The 24,909-nt window shown below is 44.8% G+C and overlaps 2 protein-coding genes across 3 annotated transcripts in view; one reads left to right on the top strand and one right to left on the bottom strand.

Moving 5' to 3' along the window:
* The window catches only part of LOC148147996 (uncharacterized), a 37,628-nt gene extending 19,644 nt beyond the window's left edge, over nucleotides 1-17,984 (bottom strand). Inside the window, exon 1 of the mRNA XM_087993999.1 lies at nucleotides 17,563-17,984. Within this exon, the coding sequence (XP_087850125.1) occupies nucleotides 17,563-17,984 (422 nt within the window). The remainder of the gene's footprint in view (nucleotides 1-17,562) is intronic.
* The window catches only part of efcab12 (EF-hand calcium binding domain 12), a 61,202-nt gene continuing 53,671 nt past the window's right edge, over nucleotides 17,379-24,909 (top strand). Inside the window, exons 1-2 of one of the 2 annotated variants that reach the window (XM_087994560.1) lie at nucleotides 17,379-17,958; nucleotides 23,176-23,376. In XM_087994560.1, coding sequence (XP_087850686.1) covers nucleotides 17,386-17,958; nucleotides 23,176-23,376 — 774 coding nt within the window. In that variant the 5' untranslated portion in view covers nucleotides 17,379-17,385. The remainder of the gene's footprint in view (nucleotides 17,959-23,175; nucleotides 23,377-24,909) is intronic. The other variant, XM_043708416.2, reaches the window with a different exon arrangement.

The following is a 24,909-nucleotide window of genomic DNA, read 5'->3' as shown; positions in this document are numbered from 1 at the left end:
AGCAAATGAGCAAATTAGAACTTAGGTTAGTGTACAGTTATACCCTTTGAGCTGAGTGAGGTCATATCTCCAGACTCCTAATTACCATATCTCTCCTACTGTGCCAGACCACTGCCCAGCTGTGCTCCACCCTTATTACTTCCCCCTTCCCCAGGTTGGCAACCTTCCTTTCTGTAAGTGCTGACACATACATTTATTTTGTCGACAGTACATCTAGATCTGGTTTAACATTTTGTATCAATTCTGCTGGCACATTCCATCCTCAGACATTTCATTAACTTGTGTCATTTTGTATAGCTCAAGCATTTCGGTTATCTCAGCTTTTTGCTGAAAGCATAATTTTACAAAAAGAACTTTGTTACAGTAATTACACACCAAAGTTAGTATTTAATTAACCACAATTATACACTGAAAAGTCCCCAAATACCTGCAGGGTTAATAGTTCTCTTGCTGTACCCCTTTTCTGTATGCTTTTTCTATATCTGCAAAAACAACACTTTACCCCATTTCTAACAGTGATAACGATTCCTGAAAGTACAAATGCACAAGTCATAGAAACAGATGCCTGCAGCTTGGTGGATTGTGGAGATGTATGAGATCAAAGGCAATACAGTAACTCAGAGATACATCTAAGGTTCGATGAAAAAGGTCCCAAAAGGGGGGCATAGGATAAGACTAACAGGAAGAAAATGTCCCGGAGAGAGAAGTGTAAGGGATATCTTTGGAATAAAGAATGTAAAGAATGGCAGAGACAGGAAGGCCACAGAGGTGATCTCTTGATTAATCCACTTGTTACAGTACACCAAGACCCCTTCCGGCCAGCTCCTGACTGTCCCAACAAAAAGTGTAACCCAATATATTTAACAATAAAGAAAACCTCATGATATGAAGCAGTTTTAGGGGGAGAAACCTATCAGGTCCAATTAGACCAAATATTTGGGATAGAGATGAAAGCAGACGTGAAGAATTTCCTGGAATGTTGTTTTAAAATACAGGTGAAAGACAGAACCCGAGTAGGAGAAAGGAATAGTAGAGTCCCTTACTCTGACCCTAAGGTGATAAAAATTGTAGAGGTAAAGGACTTAAAGCAGACCATTGAAGTAGAAACAGGATATGGGGATAAAAATGCCAGCGTTGAATGGGTAAAGTACACTGTGAAAAGTTTGAATAAAAGCAATTGTTATGCATGTGCCTCTGGGAGACCAATGGTCCAAGTAGTCCCCTTTCCGTTTGGGTGGAAGCGAAACAGGAGGGGCATGACATGCATGATAGCCCTGTATGAGGATGAGACTGCATGGAGTAATAAAGATTGTATGCTCCTTCTATTAAAGTTCCCTCCTTTAAAGAAGGAAGGCTTAAAGATGCCCCCCCCCCCCACATGTTTTCCACCGTGGTCGGAAATCACACATCGTGTGTAAACAGGTGAGGAACAGATCGGTCCAGATATTTGGGGGAACTGAAATCATGTACCGAGATTGAGTATGTGACAGAAAAGGGAGGGAACTACTCAGCTTTAAGGATTCTCCGAGCGGATCTGTGGTGGTACTGCAGAGGGAAAATATTGAGACCCACCTTACCTCCAGATTGGAGGGGCATGTGTGCAATTGTACAATTGGCAATTCTGTTCACCCTGGCATTTGAAAAGAAAGAGATAGTAAAGGAAGGGGGACGAAGTAAGAGATCACTTTTGGGTACTTTTTTTGATGATCAGGTATATCTAAACTCTATAGGAGTCCCAAGAGGGGTACCTGATGAGTTCAAGGTTCGTAACCAGATCATGGCAGGCTTTGAATCAGCCCTCTTTTGGTGGGTAACAGTCAACAAAAATGTGGATTGGATAAACTATATTTTCTATAATCAATGAAGGTTAATCAATTACACTAGAGACGCAATTAAAGGTATCGTCAAACAACTTGATGCAACCAGCAGAATGGCATGGGAGAATAGAATGGCCCTAGATATGATCCTAGCAGAAAAAGGGGGAGTGTGTGTAATGTTAGGAGGGAGCTGTTGTACCTTTATTCCAAACAACACAGCCCCAGATGGGTCTATTACTCGAGCCCTGCAAGGTCTAACAACACTAGCTGAAGAACTAGCTGAAAATTCAGGAGTCAGCACATCATTCACTGGGTGGCTAGAATTGTGGTTTGGAAAGTGGAAGGGTATGGTGGTTTCAGTCCTTACCTCCTTGATCGTAGTGGTGGGAGTACTAATCACAATAGGATACTGTATCATACCTTGCACACGGGGGTTAATCCAAAGATTGATTGAAACAGCTTTGGCCACACAAATGCCTCTAAAGAACAATCGGGTGGAAGGGCCTTACCTGTTAAACAATGAGGGAATAAGTAACCTCGGGGAGATTCCCAAAATACATGAAATTTCAGAAAAGATGCTGGTCAATTTGGAAGCGACATATAAACAAAATGCAGAAGATAACAAATGTTAATTGAAGAGAAAGGGGGAAATTGTGGGATATAGGTAAAGCAGTGTTACTTCTGCAACCATAATTGCTTATGCATGGTGAATGAACTAACCTAAAACCAGTGTATAACTGTTTCAGTAAAGAGCTGAGTTAGCTAAAATGTGCATACAAGAATAGAACGTGCCTGCAAACAATGGAAGATGTTACAGACAAATAGATAAGTTGAAAAAGAACATCAAGATATTCTAAGTTCTGCAAATTTCCCTCATGTCAGCACTGAAGCGAGCCAAGTCACTTGGGCGGGTCATCCAGCTTGGAGTAAGGGGAGACGTAAACAAGGGCGGAGCGCAGCTGGGCAGGGGCAGAACACAATAAGGAATATTGATAGGTTTGAAGGCCAATGAGGTAAATGGGGAAGTACCGAGAATTAAACTGTATAAATTGTGGAGTAATTTCTGGATCTTGCAAGAACATTCAATATTTCAGTATTTGACTCAGCCTGAAATTTATTATATTGTGAGCTCTGTTTCTCACAGGTATTTCTCCAGGAAGTTCAATGTTCATTAGCAGAAATATTCAATGGTTGAGAAGGGGACTTTGAGCTTGGTGTTGGCATTACAACATTTCAGTATTTATGTTACCAGTAATGTATCTGAGACAACCATATACATTGATCATAACCCCTTGAAATGTGTGGAGAAATTTAAAGACAAAAATACAAGACTGTTTAGAGGAAGATTGTTGTTATAGACATTCAACTAGAAAATTGTGCAGTTGGCAGTGTGAGAAAACATGATTGCCAAAGCATTGTCAAGACTCAAATGAGATGTTGAAAATTACACAGGTTCCGGAATGTCTGAGGTTGGATAGATTTTGGTATAGAGTGTAGAATGCTTGGGCGAAAGAATGTTGATAGTTCAGCTTAAGTGATCAGAGTGTGAAAATAGCTGAACAGTGGTGTGGCTATTGTTCTACCATTCTCACATTCTGATCACTTAATCTGAATTATCAACATTCTTTCTCCCCCAGCACTGTATACTTCACAACCCCCAACTTTAGCATAAATGCTGTCCCCTCCACACTTCACGTCAGCTCTGAAGAGTTATTTAGATTTTTAAAAATTACCTTGCTCGCTCCCCATTGATGCTGTCTGATCCACTGTGATCTCCAGCATTTGCTGTTTTCAGTACAGATTCCAGCATCTGCAGTAATTTCATCCTGATTTGATTCAATCTGATTTATTATTGTCACGTGCTCCAAGATGCATTGATTATTGTTTTGCATGCTAGCCAGAAAAAAAATCATACCGTACACAAGTACATCAAGGTAATAGAACAGAATGCAGAATATAGTGTTACACCAATAGAGAAGGTGCAGAGAAAGATCAACACTAATATATAAAAGGTCCATTTATAATTCGGAAAACAGCAGGAAGGAGATGTTCTTGAATCAGTTGTCTGACAATGTTGTTTCTTGAACAAGGTTACGAGAACGAGGGTAGGTCCGATCAAGGACAGTAGTGGGAGACTGTGTATTGAGTCGGAAGAGATAGGAGAGGTCTTGAATGAGTACTTTTCTTCAGTATTTACAAACGAGAGGGACCGTATTATTGAAGAGGAGAGTGTGAAACGGACTGGTAAGCTAGAAGAGATACTTGTTAGGAAGGAAGATGTGTTGGACATTTTGAACAACTTGAGGATAGACAAGTCCCCTGGGCCTGACGGGATATATCTTAGGATTATGTGGGAAGCAAGAGAGGAAATTGCAGAACTGTTGGCAATGATCTTTTCGTCTTCACTGTCAACGGGGGTGGTACCAGGGGACTGGAGGGTGGCGAATGTTGTGCCCCTGTTCAAAAAAGGGAATAGGGATAACCCCGGGAATTACAGGCCAGTTAGTCTTACTTCGGTAGGCAAAGGATACTGAGGGATAGGATTTATGAGTATCTGGAAAGACACTGCTTGATTAGGGACAGCCAGCACGGATTTGTGAAGGGTAGGTCTTGCCTTACAAGTCTTATTGAATTCTTTGAGGAGGTGACCAAGCATGTGGATGAGGGTAGAGCAGTGGATGTAGTGTACATAGATTTTAGTAAGGCATTTGATAAGGTTCCCCATGGTAGGCTTATGCGGAAAGTCAGGAGGCATGGGATAGAGGGAAACTTGGCCAGTTGGATAGAAAACTGGCTAACCAGTCGAAGTCAGAGAGCGGTGGTAGATGGTAAATATTCAGCTTGGAGCCCAGTTACAAGTGGAGTTCCGCAGGGATCAGTTCTGGGTCCTCTGCTGTTTGTAATTTTTATTAGTGACTTGGAAGAGGGAGTCGAAGGATGGGTCAGTAAATTTGCAGATGATACGAAGATTGGTGGAGTTGTGGATAGTGAGGGCTGTTGTCGGCTGCAAAGGGACTTAGATATGATGCAGAGCTGGGCTGAGGAGTGGCAGATGGAGTTCAACCCTGTCAAGTGTGAGGTTGTCTATTTTGGAAGGACAAATAAGAATGCGGAATACAGGGTTAACGGTAGGGTTCTTAGTAAGGTGGAGGAGCAGAGGGATCTTGGGGTCTAGGGCTTTTGCCCGAAACATCGATTTTGCTCGACGGATGCTGCCTGAATTGCTGTGCTCTTCCAGCAGTATTGATCCAGGATCTTGGGGTCTATGTTCATAGATCTTTGAAAGTTGCCACTCAGGTGGATAGAGCTTGTAAGAAGGCCTATCGTGTATTAGCGTTCATTAGCAGAGGGATTGAATTCAAGAGTCGTGAGGTGATGTTGCAGCTGTACAGGACCTTGGTTAGGCCACATTTGGAGTACTGTGTGCAGTTCTGGTCGCCTCACTTTAAGAAAGATGTGGAAGCTTTGGAGAGGGTGCAGAGAAGATTTACCAGGATGTTGCCTGGATTGGTGAATAGGTCATACGAGGATAGGTTGAGAGTGCTAGACCTTTTCTCATTGGAACGGCGAAGGATGAGGGGTGACTTGATATAGGTTTATAAGATGATCAGAGGAATAGATAGACAGTCAGAAACTTTTTCCCCGGGTACAACAGAGTGTTACAAGGGGACATAAATTTAAGGTGAAGGGTGGAAGGTATAGGGGGGATGTCAGGGGTAGGTTCTTTACCCAGAGAGTGGTGGGGGCATGGAATGCGCTGCCTGTGGGAGTGGTAGAGTCAGAATCATTGGCGACCTTTAAGCAACAATTGGATAGGTACACGGATGGGTGCTTAAGCTAGGACAAATGTTCGGCACAACATCGTGGGCTGAAGGGCCTGTTCTGTGCTGTATTGTTCTATGTTCTATGTTAGGTTGTCACTATTTTTTTTCAGAGGGGTTGTAAAGACAGAGGCTCTGTTTTGTCTGCATTTATCTACTAGAAGAAGCTTTTAAGTTTTAAAAAACACACCTGTACAATGAAAGGCCAGTTCTCCAAACTTCGTCTTTATCTGGTTTGGTTTTAGCAGTTTGGCTGTTCAGAGCAAGTAGTCGGTCTTTTTGAGGCTGCTGGTCAAAGAAACAGCAACATGGAAGAAGGTGTTTCATGCTGAATTCTCCACCATCTCCCTCTGACATCGCTCCTGGAAGGAGAAAGTAAGAACTGCAGATGCTCAAGATGAGAGTTGAAATGTGTGGTGCTGGAAAAGCAAAGCGGGTCAGGCAGCATCCCAGGAGCGGGAGAGTACGTCCTTCACCTGGAGTGTGGTGGGATGCTGAGAGATAAATAGGAGGGTGAGGCTGGGGGTGGAAAGGGAAGATAACAGAGAGCGATTGGTAGATGTAGTTGGGAGGTGATTGTGATAGGTCATGGAGATGGAGAGGATGGATGGGGAGGAAGATGGAAAAGTAGAGTAGTTCAAGAGGGCAGTGTTGAGTCAGAGGGTTGGATCTGGGATGAGATGGGGGGAGGGAAGATAAGGAACCTGGTGACATTGGCATAGATGCCATGTTGTTGAAGGGCCCCAAGGTGGAAGATGAGGTGTTCTTCTGCCAGTCGTCAGGTAGCTAGGATTTGGTGATGGACAAGGCCAAGGACTTGCATGTCCTTGATGGAGTGTGAGGGGGAGTTGAAGTTGTCAGCCACAAGATGGTGGGGTTGCTTGGTGTGTGTGTCCCAGAGGTGGTCCCTGAAATGTTCTGCAAGTTGGTGTACTGTCTCCCCAATGTACAGCAGACCACATCGAGAGCAACGACACAGTAATTGAGGTGGATGTGAGTGGCACAGTGGCTAGGACTGCAGCATCACAGCGCCAGGGACCCAGGTTTGATTCCAGTCTCAGGCGACTGAGTCGAGTTTGCACATTCTCCCTGTGCCTGTGTGGGTTTCCTCTGGGTGCTCCAGTTTTTTCCCACAGTCCAAAGATGTGCAGGTTAGGTGAATTGGCCCTGCTAAGTTGCCCATAGTGTTCCGGAGTGTGTGAGTTAGTGCATTAGCCAGGGATAAATGTAAAGTAATACAGTAGGGGAATGGGTCTGGGTGGATTACTCTTTGCAGGGTAAGGATGGACCTGTTGGGCCAAATAGCCTGTTTACACAGTGTAGGGATTCTATGATTCTTTGCCAGATGTACAATGATCTTTTGGAGCCTTGGAGAGAGGTGAGGCAGTAGGTGTGGGCACAGGTTTTACACCTCTTGTAGCAACAGGAGAAGGTACCAGGAGTAGAGGGTGGGTTGTTAGGGGAGGCGTGGACCTAACAAGGGAGTTGCAGAGGTAATTGTCTCTGCTGAATGTAGATAGGGGTGGTGAAGGAAATATATCACCGGCAGGGGGTCTGATTATTGGTGGTGGAAATGGCAGAGTATAATGCGCTGTATCCGGAGACTAGTGGGGTGGAAGGTGAGGATTGGGTGGTTCTATCCTTGTTGGGCTGCGGTTCAAGGGCAGAGCTGCGGGAAGTGGAGGAGATGTGCTGGAGGGCATTGTTGATTACGTGGGAGGGGAAATTGCAGTCCTTGAAATAGGAGGCCATCTGGGATGTTGTGGAGTGGAATTGTTCCTCCTTGAAGCAAATACCGTGGAGGCGGAGGAATTGGGAGTAAGGACTGGCATTTTAACAGGAGAGGGGAGTCGGTGGAGACGTATTCCAGGTAGCTGTGGGAATCAGTGGGTTTGAAATAGATGTCTGTGCTGATTCGGTCATCAAAGATAGAGGTGGAGAGGTCCAAGAAGGTGTCCAAGATGGCCTAGGTGAATTTAAGGTCAGGGTGTAATGTTTTAGTAAAGTTCAACCACCTACTGGGAACACGAAGTGGCACCGAAACAGCCATCAATGGAGGAAAAGGTGGGGAATGGTGCCATGTAACTGCCGAAGATGGACTGTTCCACCTATCCTACAAAAAGATAGGCATAGCTGGGGTCCATGCAGGTGCCCATGTCTCCCCTTTGGTCGGAAGGAAGAGGGAGGATACAAAGGAGAAGTTGTTGAGGGTAAGGACCAGTCAGCGAAATGAATGAGTGTGTTATTGGAGGGGTACTGGTTGTGTCGGTGGGAGAGGGAGAAATGGAGGGCTTGCAGGCCTTCTCCATGGTGGATGGATGTGTATAGAGACTGGATGTCTACGGTAGAGATGAGGCATTGAGGGTCAGGGAAACTAAAGTCATGGTGGAGGTGGAGGTGGAGGGCGTGGGTAGTATCCCGAATGTATGTGGGGCATTCCAGAACCAAGGAAGACAGACTGTGTTGAGATATGAAGAGATACATTCAGTGGGGCAGGAACAGGCGGACATAATAGGCTGACCAGGGCAGTCAGCTCTGTGGATTTTGGCTTGATGGTAGAACTGGGCAGTGCTGGGATCCAGAACTGTGAGATTGGAGGCTGGGGATGGGAGATTCCTTGCGTTGATGAGGTTGTGGATGGTCTGGGAGATGATGGCTTGCTGATGGGAGATGAGGTTATGGTCAAGGGGGCTGTAGAAGGAGGTGTTTGTGAGGAGGGAGTGGAGGGCTGCGTTTTGTGAGGGTGAGAGTTTGGAGGGATTGAGAGAGGTGGACAGTATGTAGAAAGAATGCATTGTTTGTTCTAGGCAAATGATATTGGCAGAGGAAAAGCAACCAGTAATTCTTCTTTCTGCTTGAGGACCAACAGCATTTTCGGTTATTATTCTCAGAGGCACCAGATACTAAAACCTTTCAAGAGTTCATGGATTTAGTTAAGGAATATTACGACCCCCAAGCCTTCTTTAATTCTGAGATACTATCAGTTTTATTCGGCAGCCTGAGAACCGGGGGATTCTGCATTGGGATTTTTGACAAGGTCAATTCCATATTGCATCAGGAATCCTTCCTGGACACACCTGACAAAAACTGCTCCATCCAAACTATTTGAACTAAGTAGGTTCCATCCAATATTAGGCAAGTTAAAGTCACCCATAACAACAACTCTGTTACTTCTACACAATTCCAAAATCTGTCTTCCAATCTGCTCCTCCATGTCTCTGTTGCTATTGGGATCCTGTAGAAATCTCCCAATAAAGTGACTGCTCCTTTCCTGTTCTGACTTCCACCCATACTGACTCTAGAGAAACCCTCCTTTACCATCTCCCTTTCTGCATCTGTGATATTATCCCTGATTAGCAATGCTACTCCTACACCTCTTTTATCTCCCGCCCCACCCCATTGCTTTTGAAACATCTAAACCCTGGAACATCCAGCAACTATTCCTGCCCCTGTGATATCCATGTCTCTGTAATGGCCAAAACAGCATAGTTCCTATGAATACTGTTCTGTTCCTGTAAATTCATACAGAACAGAAAGAATCTATCTCGCTGATCATGCCTGGACTAGAAGAATTTTCGGTGTCCTTCCAGATTCCACACTGTGTAAAAAGAAACATTCTCCCCATTTCACCTGTTTTGATTTTGTGAAGCAGCTAAACCCTAAATTCTTTGTTATGAGTCCTCCAGCCAATTGCAGGAGCAAGATTGAGTTACCCAGGCTGAATTGTAATTTCTGTTCTCGATTAAAGGTGTGGATCCAGAGTCCTAAAAGAAAGCACGAAAGAATTTGTGTGCTCTGTCCACCTTCTCTGTTCCATTCCAACAGTCATGTTATTACTGCTTCAATATTAGGATATTCTCAATAATGATGTATTGGAAAAAGCACTTCCTATTTTTCAGGCTGTGGTGCTGTGTTCAAGGTTCAGCGTTCCAGCAAGAACCATATGTTGACCCCATGTGGATCCCATCAAGTACAACATAGCCCACATGAACTAGGGTAATGCCTACAGCCCGGAGATCAGCACGTTCATGGCTGTTCTTCAGCTTCTCCTCACTCCCTGGTCAAGGCCTGAAAATTGATTTGAGCATAATGAAGTTGGACAAGGAGGTAGTTTGATCCACAGTATCCTGGCTTGAGAGTTCCTAGCTGTTCATGAGAAATATTGTGAAACTCCAGGTGGGGGAATTGGGTTGGTTGCAACTGGCCTCTGGCAACCTTTGGATTGAAGGAGGTTAGTTGAGTTTCCAGGGGTTTCCATCTGTGCAAAGATGCCCAAGACTTCCTCAATTCCACCTCCTGGACATTTCTGCTGGTTTAAAAAAAATGCTTTTGCAGCGCTGTTTCTAAATCCACCTGAGCTAACTGGAGGACTATGGAATCCATTGCTGGTTTGGATGGTCGGCGGAGTAAGAGATACACAGAAATTGTCAGGGAAAAGAGCATATGGCAGTGTTAATTAAATGCTGAATGAGCAAGAGATGGTGTTTGGCAGAAATAAGGTGACACTCTCGATAACCCAGAGAATAAAAACTAGGTTTAGCCAAACTTAGGTTCAGCCACTGAAATCGGAATTGTGTAGTACAGAAGAACGGGTGGAGGTTATTCAGTTGCTCCAGTCTATTCTCCCAGTCAATTAGTTTATGGATCATCCACATCTTAACTCTACTTGCTCAAAAGACATGTGAAAGTGAGAACTCTACATTTCCTCTTGCCTTTGTATGAAGAATGCTGATCCCAAACGTCCTTGTTCTCATAAGCAGGTTCAACTCGCTCATTTCTGAATTTCTCTTTCTGGGGCAATAGTTTCTCCCTTTGTGTCGTACTACTCTTTTAATCATCACGAGATCACCCCTTCAGCTTCAGTATCTAGGAGAATACAAGCCTTGTCTATGAAACCAGGTCTGACCACTTTCAGTCACTTTATCATTTAGTCAAACTGCTGCACCCCTTCAAGGCCCAATTTCATTGAATGAAAGAGCTGGGTTGATAAAATAAAGGTTCTACTCTTAATGTTTAGAATGATTTTGTCATGATTTGTGGGCATTGCTGGCAAGGTTAGTATTTGTTGCCCATCCCTAATTGCCCTTGAGCTATGTTGCCATTTCAGAGGGCAGCTAAGAGTCAGCTGTAAAAACAGCCAATTTCCTGTCCTGATTGATTATTATGACAATTGGTAGGACCATTACTAAGACGAGCTTTTAATTCCGGATTTATTGAATTTAAATTCCACCAGTTGCCACGGTGAATTAGGAGCTGAAACTTTATTGCTGGAACAGCACAGCAGGTCAGGCAGCATCTAGGGAACAGAAGATTCGACGTTTCGGGCACATGCCCTTCTTCAGGAATGAGCAGAGAGTGTTCAGCAGGAGAAGATAAAAGGTAGGGAGGAGGGACTTGGAGGAGGGGCGTAGAGGAGATGACCTGGGGTGTGCAGTGAGAGAGGGACTCACTGAAATCTTTATAGAGAGAGGCAGAGAGCTTCTTCGAGGAAGGCATCCTTGTAAGAGGATTCGCAGTAGGTTGAAATCTTCGAGGAGAAAGTGAGGTCTGCAGACGCTGGAGATCAAAGCTGAAACTTTATTGCTGGAACAGCACAGCAGGTCAGGCAGCATCTAGGGAACAGAAGATTCGTCACTCTCTCTGCTCATTCCTGAAGAAGGGCATGTGCCCGAAACGTCGAATCTTCTGTTCCCTAGATGCTGCCTGACCTGCTGTGCTGTTCCAGCAATAAAGTTTCAGCTTTGATCTCCAGCGTCTGCAGACCTCACTTTCTCCTCGAAGATTTCAACCTACTGCGAATCCTCTTACAAGGATGCCTTCCTTGAAGAAGCTCTCTGCCTCTCTCTATAAAGATTTCAGTGAGTCCCTCTCTCACTGCACACCCCAGGTCATCTCCTCTACGCCCCTCCTCCAAGTCCCTCCTCCCTACCTTTTATCTTCTCCTGCTGAACACTCTCTGCTCATTCCTGAAGAAGGGCATGTGCCCGAAACGTCGAATCTTCTGTTCCCTAGATGCTGCCTGACCTGCTGTGCTGTTCCAGCAATAAAGTTTCAGCTTTGATCTCCAGCGTCTGCAGACCTCACTTTCTCCTCGAAGATTTCAACCTACTGCGAATCCTCTTACAAGGATGCCTTCCTTGAAGAAGCTCTCTGCCTCTCTCTATAAAGATTTCAGTGAGTCCCTCTCTCACTGCACACCCCAGGTCATCTCCTCTACGCCCCTCCTCCAAGTCCCTCCTCCCTACCTTTTATCTTCTCCTGCTGAACACTCTCTGCTCATTCCTGAAGAAGGGCATGTGCCCGAAACGTCGAATCTTCTGTTCCCTAGATGCTGCCTGACCTGCTGTGCTGTTCCAGCAATAAAGTTTCAGCTTTGATCTCCAGCGTCTGCAGACCTCACTTTCTCCACGGTGAATTAGGACCCAAGTCCCCAGAGCATCCAGAGTCATAGAGATGTACAGCATGGAAACTCGGGTACTGAAGATCTGAAGCACTAACCAAAGTGAGCCACCTCTCTGCTGAGATGTTGAATCTTAGGTGTACAGGATGCCATAACCCCTATTTCAAAGACCTGAGGGAACACACCCAGGCATTTATCTGATGTTGCAGCCTCAACCATCACCTAAACCAGTTTGAACACGAACTAAAAACCAAAAGAACCATGGATGCTGTAACTCAAAATCAAAAACAGAAATTGCAGAAAAAGCTCAGCAGGCTGACAACATCTGTGGAGACAAATCAGAGTTAAAGTTTCGGGTCGAGTGACCCATCCTCAGAACCTCAGTGGTGGGCTAGAATACTTGTGGTGGGCCATTTCTGGTTCAATGCTGTCATTAGATATCGTCATTCATATTAAGTTTACTAAACTTTTTGTGAAAACAACCTTGACAACTTAACCCACCCCCACCACAGTACAGCACAATGAGGTACATCATCTTTCTTACACGAAGCCAGACTGCAACATTAGATGCAGATTTTAGTTACATAGAGTCAGAGATATACAGCACAGAAACAGACCAGATATCCCAATAATCCCACTTGCCAGCACCCGGCCCATATCCCTCCAAACCCTTCCAGATGCCTTTCAAATGTTGCAACTGTACCAGCCTTCACCACTTCCTCTGACAGCTCATTCTATACATGCACTACCCCCTGTGTGAAAAGGTTTGCCCCTTAGGTCTCTTTTACATCCTTTTCCTCTCACCCTAAACCTATGTCCTCTAGTTCTGGACTCCCCCACCCCAGGGAAAAGACTTTGTCTATTTATCCTATCCATGCCTCTCATGATTTTAGAAACCTTTGAAAGGTCACCACTCAGCCTCTGACACTCCAGGCAAAACAGCCCCAGCCTCATCTGCAGTCTTTATTTTCTACTTCTTTTATTTCTGCCAAATGACTGGATCACAATACATCTGTACCTCACCTCCATTTGCCTTCTTTCCTCCACATACTCATAGAATCATAAAAAAGTACAGCTCAGACAGTGTTGGTCCTGTTGAAGAGCAATATAGATCGGAACAGAGGTATCAGGCATATTCTGGCAATATTTCCACTCACTCGAGTGCATTTTGGCAAGATACTATTGAATCTGTATCTATTTCCTGATACAGTGATAAAAGCAAATTTAAAATGGATTGGATAAATACTTGAAAAGAAACATACATGAAGTTGATGAAAGCAGTTGAAGCTAAGTAACCAAAGGCAATCTGAGGACAAACCCGATTTTTTTGGCACATTATCAATCTAGTGGTTGGTTAGTTCCATTGGCTGGCCTACTGGTTTGTGACGCAGTGATGACAAATTGGGTCCATTTCCACACCAGATGAGGTTACCATGAATTAATTTCCTTCTCTACCTCTCCCCTCACCTGAGGTATGATGACCATATGGTACAGCTATTGCCAGTTTTGTCTCTCTCTCTCTCGCTCAAATGCGATATCAGTCCTATGATTCTCTGGAACAATGGCAACTTAGAGTCATACAGTACGGAAACAGACCCTGCGGTCCAACTGCAATCCATGCTGACTGTAATTCCAAACTAAACTCGTTCCACCAATCTGCACTTGACACATGACCCTCCAAATGTTTCTTATTCATGTACTAATCCAAATGTTTTATAAATGTTGTAACTGCACCTTCATCCACCTCTGGAAGTTCATTCTACACATGACTCACTCTCTGAGCCCTCCACTATCACCTGATGAATGAGTGTCACTCCGAAAGCTAGTGTGCTTCCAATTAAACCTGTTGGACTATAACCTGGTGTTGTGTGATTTTTAACTCTGTTAAAAAAAGTTGCCTTGCATATCTTTTTAAAATCGTTCTCCTTTCACCTTAAAAATATGTCAAGACCCTCTAGTCTTGACATCCCCCATTCTAGGGAAAATACACCTGTCATTCTCTTTATCCCTCATGGTTTTGTAAACTTCTATAAGGTCACCCCTCAACCTCCTATGCTCCAGCAAAAAAAAAAATCCTAGCCTATCCAGCATCTCTTTATAATTCAAATATACCATTCTGGCAGCATCCTGGTAAATATTTTCTGAACCCTTGCCAGCTTAATAATGTCCTTCTTATAACAGGGTGACCAGAACTAGACACAGTACTCCAGAAGAGGCCTCACTAATGTCTTGTACTTGACCTTGACCATAGTATCACTAAATATGAATGTTCTCATCTTCCCCTTTAAAAAACAGCAGTTTCATCTGTGTCTTTTTGTTTCGGGCTTGCCAAGCCTCCTACACAATCAAACCTCTTCATGATTTCAAACATGTATATTAAATCTCTACATATTCTTCAGTTCTTCAAGAACAATTCAGCTTTTTCTCATCTTTCCATGAACCTGAATTCCATCATTCCCTGGAAGCTCAGCAATCTATTGTATACCAGGTGGGTTAGGGCAAAGGTGTCCAGGTAGGGACAGAGTGAGGGGTGCAAATGGGTTTGGGGAGGGAGGGGTGGTATGAATAGGGACTGAGGGAAGAGAGGGGCTGTGTGTAGGGGCTGAGGAAGGAGGAAAGGTAGCAGATAGGGGCTTAAGATGAGGTACGGGCAGACCGAGAAAGGGAAGTCTTGAGAAAGGAGGAGGATTTGCAGGAGCTGAGGAAGAAGATATGGGTAGTGACTGAAAGGTGGGGTGCATGTAAGGCCTGAGGAAGGAGGAGGGGTTGCGGATAAGGTGCAGATAGGGTCTGAGGAAGGGATGTGTGGGGAAGGAGTGAGGAAGGGGTGCAGGCAGGGGCTGAGGACTGTTGTGTGAATAGGAGCTGAGGGATTGTGTGCAAGCAGGGACTGAGGAAGGGGCAAGTGGTACAGTTTGGTGTTATGGAAGGGGAGATATTGCAGTTAGGGACTGTGGGAGGGAAAGGGGGTAAGGGCTGAGGGAGGGGAGTGCAGCTTGGGGTAGTGGGAAAAGGCTTCAGAAGTGGATAGGGGTTTGGGAGGGGAGGAACGCATGTAGTGTGCTTCAATGACTACCATCCAGTGGCTCTGACCTCCATAATTATGGGGTACTTTAAGAGGTTAGTCAGGGTTCAAATTAATTCTAGCCTCCCTGCCTGTCTTGATCCCTTGCAATTCACCTACCATTGCAACAGGTCCATGGGAGACATCATCTCCCTGGCTTTACACTCATCCCTAAGAACATCTAGATAACAAGAATACCAGATCAAGTTCCTACTTATTGACTCCGCCTTCAATACCATAATTCCAAACAAACTAACCTCCAAACTCCGAGAACTAGGTCTCTGCTCCACTTTCTGCAACTGGATACTTGACTTCCTGATCTATAGTCTATAATCAGTGAGAATAGACAATAACACCTCTTCCAGGCTAATCCTCAATACACCAACACCCCAGAAGGCTGCGTACTCAGACCCTTACACTCATGACTGTGAGGCCAAATTCTGTCCTAACGCCATCTACAAATTCGCTGAAGACACCACTGGTGTAGGCCGGATCTCAAACAACTGTGAGACAGAATACAGGAAAGGGAAAGTGTTTGGTGGCATGCTGTAAAGACAATTATATCTCCCTCAACAACAGCACAAAACAGCTGATTATTGGCTTCAGGAAGCAAGTTGAAGGGCACACTCCTGTCTACATCAATTAGATGGAGATTATCGAGAGCATCAAGTTCCTAGGAATTGGTAATCACCAATAATCTCTCCTGGTCCACCCATGTTGACCTTACAGTCAGGAACGCACAATGCCTTTACTGCCTCAGGAGGATAAAGATATTTGGCACATTCTCATAAAGACTCTTACCATCAGACAAACTATCAGGATTTAGATCCTATCTGCCGTCCCTTGATAAAAAGAAATGGAAATGACATCACCCACTTTAAGAAACCAACACTTATAAACAGAGAGGCGGGACATACCATCAGCACTTCACCGGGGACTCTCACTGATGATGTTCCCTAGTATGATGACAAAACGTCTGAAAACAAACCATCAAGCACAGCGAACTAACTTACAGACTCTTACCAATTCTTATAGATGTACAACAGAAAGCATTCTATCTGATGCATCATGACGTGCTATGGCAACTGCTTTGCTCAGGACTGTAAGAAACTAGAGTTGTGAACACATTCCAGTTCATCATGCAAGCTAATCTTCCACCCACTGACTCCATCCGGACTTCTCAGAAAGGCAGTCAACATAATCAAAGACGTCTCCCACCCAGCCCAGTTATAATCTCTTTTCAACCTCTTCCGTCAGGCAGTAGCTTAAACACACGTATCAACAGATTAAAGAACAGCCTTTTCCCTGCTGTTATTAGACTCTGGAACGGACCTCTCAAATTTTAAATTTAATGTTGATCCCGCTCTTTGTGCGCCATCTCTGCAGCTGTAACACTTCGCTCATTTCTCTTACCCTCACGTATGGCAGGATTTGTCTGTTCTGCACACAAAACCTTTCACTGTACCTAGTGACAATTATAAATCAAATTAAAAATTCGAGTTACACCACAGCGCGGTGTGGGGCGGTGATGGTTTGGTGAAAGGTGCTGTGGGAAGAGAGCGAGGTTGCAGGAGGGAGATTGCTGTGATGTGGAGGGCTGTGGTGGACGAAGTTAAAAATCACACAACTGGATAATGATGTGACTAGAAAGGCGACAAAACGTCTGAAAGCAAACCTTCAAGCACAGCGAGCTCGCAGCACAGCAGTTACCCAGGTTAGCTCCCTGACAAGGGAGCAGCACTCCGAAAGCCAGTGTTTCCAAATAAACCTGTTGGACTATAACCTGGTGTTGTAGGCCTTTTAACTTGAGGCTGGGAGGTACCACGCTGGGCGTCGAAATGCTTAGGGTAGGATCAGTGTTCGAATATTTGGATGGGTATCTGAATAGGAAGGGCTTGGAGGGACACGGGCCGGGTGCTGGCAGGTGGGACTAGATTGGGTTGGGATATCTGTCGGCAAGGACGGGTTGGACCGAAAGGTCTGTTTCCATGCCGTACATCTCTATAACTCTGTGAACAGCGCCCACTGTAATGGCGGGACCCGAGGGGAACAGGGCAGTTAAGGAAAGGGGCGGGGCTGCATCCGGGACCCGGATGACAATGAAATTTCGAACGAACTTGGACTTCAAACCATCCCGCCTCCTCGATTAGCCAATCACAGCACTACATGGCGAGCCAATCAGAGCAGAGGATAGGCAGCCGGCTCGGTTGTCGTGGTAACGGTACGACGACGCGTTCAAACAACATGGGTCCGAAACAGGGAGCGATGGAGAACGGCGTACGCATGAAGGAGGATCCAGTCACGGAGGGAGACCCGGCTACGGAAGGGGTCCCGCTCTCGGACGACGGTCCGGTCTCTGAAGGGGACCCGCTCTCGGAGGACGGTGCGGTCGCCGAGGCAGACCCGGTCACGGACTGGCCTATGTGCCGCCGCCGCCGCCGGGAAATGGTGCGGACTCACTTCTTCAAAATGGCCTCGACGACGTTCGGGTTCCCCCGATGTAAGCTGAGGGTGAGCACCGCGATGAGGGCTCCGGAGCGGGCCCAGCCTCGGCTTCCCGCGCGGCTGCCGGCGGACCAATCCCTGCAGGAGGCGGCGGAGGAGGAGGAGGCGGCGGCGGCGGCACGCTCAGGCTTGGAGGCGGGGGGCTGGAATGAGGCCGAGTACACCGAGTGGCTGTCTGCCAGGAAGCGGCAGCGAGCCGAGCTGCAGGTCATGGAGAATGTGCGGAGGTGGATCAACAGCAAACTCTCCGCCAACGACCTGGAGCTCCGCGTCCTCGAGTCACTGGAGAGGCAGCAGCGGGCGTCCAGGCACAAAGACAGCCTGGGCTTGAGTGAGCCCACCCCAGTCGAGGTCAGTTCCAGTGCTCCTTCCCCCATCCCTGTTTCTCCTCTCCACCCTCGTTTCTGGCCCTGTTTCCTCCCTCGTTCTTCCCCATTCCGCACGCCTTGGTTTTCAGCAAATATAGAAGAGTATAGTACATCTGTATTTAAAAAAAAGTTGTCTCGCACATCTCCTTTAAACTTTCTCCCTTTCACCTTTAAACCTATACCTCCTTGTATTTAAGTATCCACGCCTCTAAGCTTTGTATATGGACTTCTATCAGGTTGCCCCTCAGCCTCCTACATTCTATCCAAAACAATCCAAGCTTGTCCAACCTCTCCTCCTAGCTAATAAATTCCAAACCAGACAACATTATTCTGGTAAACCTCTTTTGCAGCATTTTCAAAGCCTTCACATTCCTCCTGTTAGTGTAGTCGTCAATCCTAATGTGGCGTAACTAAAGTTTTATACAACTGCAACACGGTCAGCCACGTTTGTATTTAGCACCCAACCGACAAAGGTAAGCATGGTATGTACGATTACCACCTTATCCACGTGTATGCTGCCACTTTTTAATGAATTATGGATTTGCACCCAAGGATCTCTCTGACCTAAAGGTCCTGCCATTTACGTATACCTACCTTTTGTATTTCCTCCCCTTGTCCCTGTTCTCTCTTCTCCTTCCACACACATGTACACATCTTCTAATTGAATGCTTCTACTCAACTCTGTGAGGCAAGAAGTTCTGTGAAGACTCCAAAGGTTAGGGGACTTTGAATCACAAAGTACAAAGTGAGAGCTCAACCGTCAAAGTGCCCAGACATCTTGAAATAGTTACTTGCATGTCATTGTCACGTGTCAAATGTCAGCAAAGCCGCTAATGTAATCAAAATTTCCAGAAAGACAATGGAAGAAGCTTGGAATGGTTTTGATAGATTCCAACAGAATGGTTTAGTTGGTCTGTTGAAGCAATCAGGTCAGGTCTGCTCTGGGATTGGTGATTCACCCCAGCCAAACCTGGACAGGAAGATTTTTGGGAGCCTCTCAATCCTCAGGGATAAGATTGCTTAGAGGCAGGATAGACAGCAGAAAGCTTCCTCATCAGCCTTTGGCAGGATATTACATGCCTACATGTTGGGATGTAATATCCAAAATGGGCTTGGGGAAGGGAATCTACAACTGAAGTGACTGCTCCTTTCCTGTTTCTGACTTCCACCCAGAAAACAATCAAGACAAACTCTCCTCGACAACTTCCCTTTCTGCTGCTGTGATACTATCCCTGATTAGCAATGCCACTCTCCCACCTCTTTTAACTCATAGTCCCTCCCCTATTCCTTTTGAAACATCTAAACCCTGGAACAAGGGAAGAGATTGCTGTACCTTTGGCAATCATCTTTGCATCCTCACTGTCCATTTCAGTAGTGCAAGATGGTTGGAGAGTGGCAAATGTTATTTTCTTGTTGGAGAAAGGCAATAGGGATATCTTCAAAATTACAGGCCAGTCTGTCTTATGTCTGTGTTGGAAAAATTATTGGAGAGGATTCTGGGAGACAGGCTTTATGATTACTAGGAAAATCGTAATTTGATGGGAGATAGTCAGTATGATTTTGTGAGGGGCAGGTCATGCCTTACAAGCCTTACTGAATTCTTTGAGGATGTGACAAAATGCATTGATGAAGGTCGAACAGTGGATGTGGTGTACGTGGATTTTAGTAAGGTGTTTGGTAAGGTCGCCCATGGTAGGCTCGTTGGGATTGTAAGGAGGCATGGGATACAGGGATTTCTGGCTGTCTGGATACTGAATTGGCTGACCCATAGAAGATAGAGGGTGGCAGATGGAAAGTATTCAGCCTGAAGCTCTGTGACCGGTGGTGTTCTGCAGGAATCTGTTCTGAAACCTCTGCTCTTTGTGATTTTTATAAATGACTTGGTTGAGGAAGTGAAACGGTGGGTTAGTAAGTTTGCTGATGACACAAGTCGTGGATAGTGTTGTAGGTTGCAACAGGACATGGAAAGGGTGCAGCACTGGCCTGCTAAGTGGCAGATAGAGTTCAATGTGTAAAAGTGTGAGGTGATTCATTTTGGAAGATCAAATTTGAATGCAGTGTTCAGGGTTAATGGCAGGATTCTTAGCAGTGTGGAGGAACAGAGGGATCTTGGGGTCCATGTCCATAGATCTGTCAAAGCTGCCACCCATGTTGATAGGGTTGTTAAGAAGGCGTGTGGTGTGTTTGCTTTCATTAACAGGGGGATTGAGTTTCAGAGTCGCGATGTTATGTTGCAACTCAATAAAGCACTGGTTAGACCACACTTGTAATATTGTGTTCAGTTCTGGTCGTCTCATTATAGGAAGGATGTGGAAGCTTTAGAAAGTGTGCAGAGGAGATTTATTAGGATGTTGCCTGGACTGGAGGACATGTCTTATGAAGAAAGGTTGGGGAAGCCAGAGCTTTTCTGATTGGAGCAAAGAAGGGTGAGAGGCGAATTGATGGAGGTGTACAAGATGATGAGAGGTATAGATAGTCAGAGATTTTCTCCCAGGCTGGAAATGGCTATCATAAGGGGGGATAATTTTAAGATGATTGGAGGAAGGTTTGGGGAGATGTCAGAGCTGGGTTCTTTATACAGAGTGGTGGGTGCATGGAATGCACTAGCAGTCAGATGCATTAGGGACATTTAAGCAACTCCTGGATAAGCATGTGGATGATAGTAAAATGAAGGGCATCTATGTTAGTTTGATCATAGAGGAGGATAAAAGATCAGCATAACATTGAGGGCCGAAGGGTCTATGCTGTCCTTTATTCTAATATAATACTGTATCCTGTATTCTAATTCCATGGTGCACCCACATTTTCCAGCTGAATTGATTTCTTGCAACTATCACAGTTAGAATCATAAAATCTCTACAGGGTCTTGCAATAACTTACTTTACTTTTGAAGTGTATTTCACCTTATCCTATACTGTGGTGTCCATCAGTTTTGCTCCTATTGATGTCAAGCTGACAATTCTGTAGTTATCCTTTGCCCCTTTCTTAAACAATAGAACATAGAACATTACAGGGCAGTACAGGTCCTTCAGCCCTTGATGTTGCGCCGACCTGTGAAACCAATCTAACCTACACTATTCCATTCTTGTCTATATGTCTATCTAATGACCATTTGAATGCCCTTAAAGTTGATGAGTCTACTACTGTTGCAGGCAGTGTGTTCCACGCCCCTACTTCTCTCTGAGTAAAGAAACTACCTCTGAGATATGTCCTATATCTTCCACCCCTCAACCTAAAGCTATGTTCCTTTGTGCTCGCCATCGCCATCCGAGGAAAAAGGCTCTCACTGTCCACCCTATCTAACCCTCTGATTATCTTATATGTCTCATTTAAGTCACCACTCAACCATCCTCTCTAATGAAAACAGCCTCAAGTCCCTCAGCCTTTCCTCGTAAGACCTTCCCTCCATACCAGGCAACATCCTCATAAATCTCCTCTGAACCGTTTCCAAGGATTCCACATCCTTCCTTTAATGCAGTGACCAGCAGTGTATGCAATATTCCAAGTGCAGCCGCACCAGAGTTTTGTACAGCTGCACCATGACCTTGTGGCTCCAAATATCAATCCCTCTACTGATAAAAGCTAACACACTGTATGCTTTCACATTTGTGCCCGAAACATTGACTCTCCAGCTCCTCGGATGTTGCCTGACCTGCTATGCTTTTCCAGTGCAACACTTTTCAATTACATAAACATTACATTAAATATATTAATGTTTCATAACCCCAGGCAAAGATGCACTGTATTCAACTGCAAATCTGTTCCACACACTACACTTGGTTCCGGGGTCTGAATTTCACATTTCCTATTTATAACAATATTTTGCGAAGTACATTTTGTTTTAAGTTACACAATACAGAATTTAAGTTCAATGGACTAGAACAAAAAGTAAAGAAAATATCGTAATTTACCAGGTTTATGGGAAATCAGAGCCTGTTGGTGTGTACACAATCTTTTGATCCGGAGAGGAATTGAGAGGGGCACTCACTAATTTTGCTCCACTCGCCAGTACTTCCTCATCTTTTTTAACATATGCCATTGTGGAAAATGCTAGTCCACAGAAATATGATGCTAGAAATGGCAAGAGTACAGAAATAGCATGACCAGCAATCATCAGATATTGACATTCTGCTGAGAGACAACATATGTACAAATGCGCATTTTCAAACTTCAGCTTCACTGTGCACTCCATCCGTAGCTCTGCATATTTCGCTTTTTCTTTTAATGTCAGCTGTTGTGATGAAATATGGTTACAGTCAAATTAGTGACATTACTAATGTTAGCTTGTTTTACTATTAACAAAAAAAAAGACGTGAATACTGTCGCATGGTTTCTATGATCACTATTAAAAACTATCATGTCATCTCAATTTTGCCCTTTGGTGACCTGTGTTTAGAATATTCATGTTTAAGAATCAAAACATTGATTCCTTGCTTTTACTTTGATTAATTTTCATGAATTTTAAGAGTTGTAATTTTGACTAGATAGAATAATGTTTAAGATGAAACCATGTTTGTTTTACATTGATTCTTATTATCTTTGTACAAACGTTCACAGCACAGTCGGACAGTTCTCACACTATAATGGTGTGCCACAACTGACTGGTTGAAAAACTCTGGTATAAAGCACTTCTCTACCCCTATGCACCCCCTTCCCTCGCTCTTCCTTCTTTCCCTCTCACTCCCCATTACTCTCCTCCACGCTCACTCTTTCCCTTGTTCTAACCCTCATCAGTTCATGTGCCCTTCTCCTGAACCTGTGGCAACAAAATTTGGGGCAATGTAGTAAGACGTCTCTGTCTCCCTTTCCTCCTCTACTCTTCCAAACCTTCCCGTTGCCTAGATTTCCACCCTGCTTATTAGCCCTCCTACTCATCCTCCCCGCCCACCCACCCCCACCCCCACCCCCGACTGCTTGTCCATCACCCGCCCTGTACTTTTCCGCCCACCCCACTTCTTTCATTCCCCTCTCTCCACTTCCTTCCTTCCTCCAGACACTCCACCCCCACCACATCACCACATCCTCACCAACTTATGCTCTCAGCCTTCCTCCACTTTGCTCTGCCTCCTGCTTGCATATCCTCTCACTTGCCCCAAATCTCCTACTCACCTTTCTCATTCCTGCCCCCTCATAACAAAAGTAATAATAATGAAGTATTTAGTACTCAAGTTATTGCAATAATTTTGACCATGTGTTACAGATAAACACTTCGCAGAAAGAAATGGAATTGAGCTCATTTTATGACATTGGTTTGATGATGAATTTATCCTCTCTGGAGCCAGAGGAACTACTTAAGGAAAATTGGGATCAAGAACAGCGGAGATCAGAGGACATCTTCTCAAGCAGTAAAACAGAACAAAAAGAGAAACATTCACAAGATGTCTTCACGCAGTTTGACAAGGTGAGGATCTCAAGGATTTAAATTCAGTGACTGACTTGTCAAGGGGAGTGAACATGATCTAGTCTTGATGCACACGGTTCAGTATCTGTGGAGTCATGAATGGACTGGTACTGAACATTGTGCAATCATCAGAGAACATCTCTACTTCTGACCTTAGGGTTGAGGGAAGTCCATTGCTAAAAGAGCTGAAGATGGTTGAGACTAGTCAATTATCGTGAGGAATGCCGAGGAGTCTGTTGTGGTGCAGTGGCAGAATCCCTACCTCTGGTCCAGAACACCCAGGTTTTAGTCCCACCTGCTCCAGAAATGTGTAGTAACATTTTTGAGCAGGTTATTTAGCAATTATCTACCTTAAGGAGCATCTGCAGTGTTGTTAATCGCCTTGGGTGATTAATTTCCAACAACTGCAACAATCCTTTTGTTCCAGGTAGTACTAACCAGTGGAGAGCTTTCCCCCTTGATTTCTATTGACTCTGGTTTTGCCAGGGCTCCATGATTCTATGTTTGGTCAAGTGCTGCCATGACATCAAGAACAGTCATTTGCACCTAGTGTCAGGAATAGGGTGAATGCATTCTGTCCTTTTTCCAGGATTGGGGATTAAGGACGAGAGGGCATCGGTTTAAGGTTAGAGGGGAAAAGAATAAAAGGGAAACTGAGGGACAACTTATTTACACAGACAGTAATAGGGCAGCACGGTGCTAAGGATCCTGGTTTGATTCCAGCCTCAGGTCTGTATGGAGTTTGCACGTTCTCCCCCTGTCTGTGTGGGTTTCCTCCAGGTGCTCTGGTTTTCTTCCTTAGTTCAAAGATGTGCAAGTTAGGTGAATTGCCCATGTTAAATTGCCCATAGTGTTAGGCATTAGTCAGAGGGAAGTGGGTCTTTGGAGTCAGTGTGGACTTGTGGGCCAAATGGTCTGTTTCCACGCTGCAGGGAATCTAATCTAATATGCATATGAAATGAGCTGCTCGCGGAAGTGGTTTCGGTGGGTACATTAACAACATTTAAAAGGCTTATGGATAAATTCACTGGTTATGAAGGGTTTAGAAGAATAGGGACCAAGTGCAGTGAAATGGGGTTAGCATGGATGGACGTTTTGGTTGGCATGGACCAGTTTGGGCTGAAGGGCCTGTCTCAGTGCTGTGTGACTCTGATTCTATGGCTTCACTGATGATCAATAGTAGACTAATGGGGCATAATAGGGTTAGATTAGCGCTGCTTTTTTGTATAGGACATACCTGGGCAAATTTGCAATTTGAGTAGATGCCAATGTTATAGCTGTACTAGAACAACTTGGTTAAAGGTGCAGCTAGTCCTATTGTTGGAATAATGTGTGAGCCCAGAAATACTGCATATCCAGTGCCTTCTATTTGGTGATATTGCATTGAACTAATTGACTTTCAATGTTTGCATGAAGATTTGTTGCGTGGGTGCCAGTTGATATAGTTGTGGGTATATTCGATGAGCTGGGAAGTTGATTCACAGATGTTTCGTTCCCTTTTGAGGTGATATCGAATCAACGTTCCAGCTTGGC

This window comes from Chiloscyllium plagiosum, unplaced genomic scaffold (genome assembly GCF_037043375.1).
Source record: "Chiloscyllium plagiosum isolate Xiang-an unplaced genomic scaffold, Cpla_swu_hap1 HiC_scaffold_14, whole genome shotgun sequence".
Lineage (NCBI taxonomy): Eukaryota > Metazoa > Chordata > Chondrichthyes > Orectolobiformes > Hemiscylliidae > Chiloscyllium > Chiloscyllium plagiosum.
This window is presented reverse-complemented; position numbering and strand designations above follow the sequence as displayed.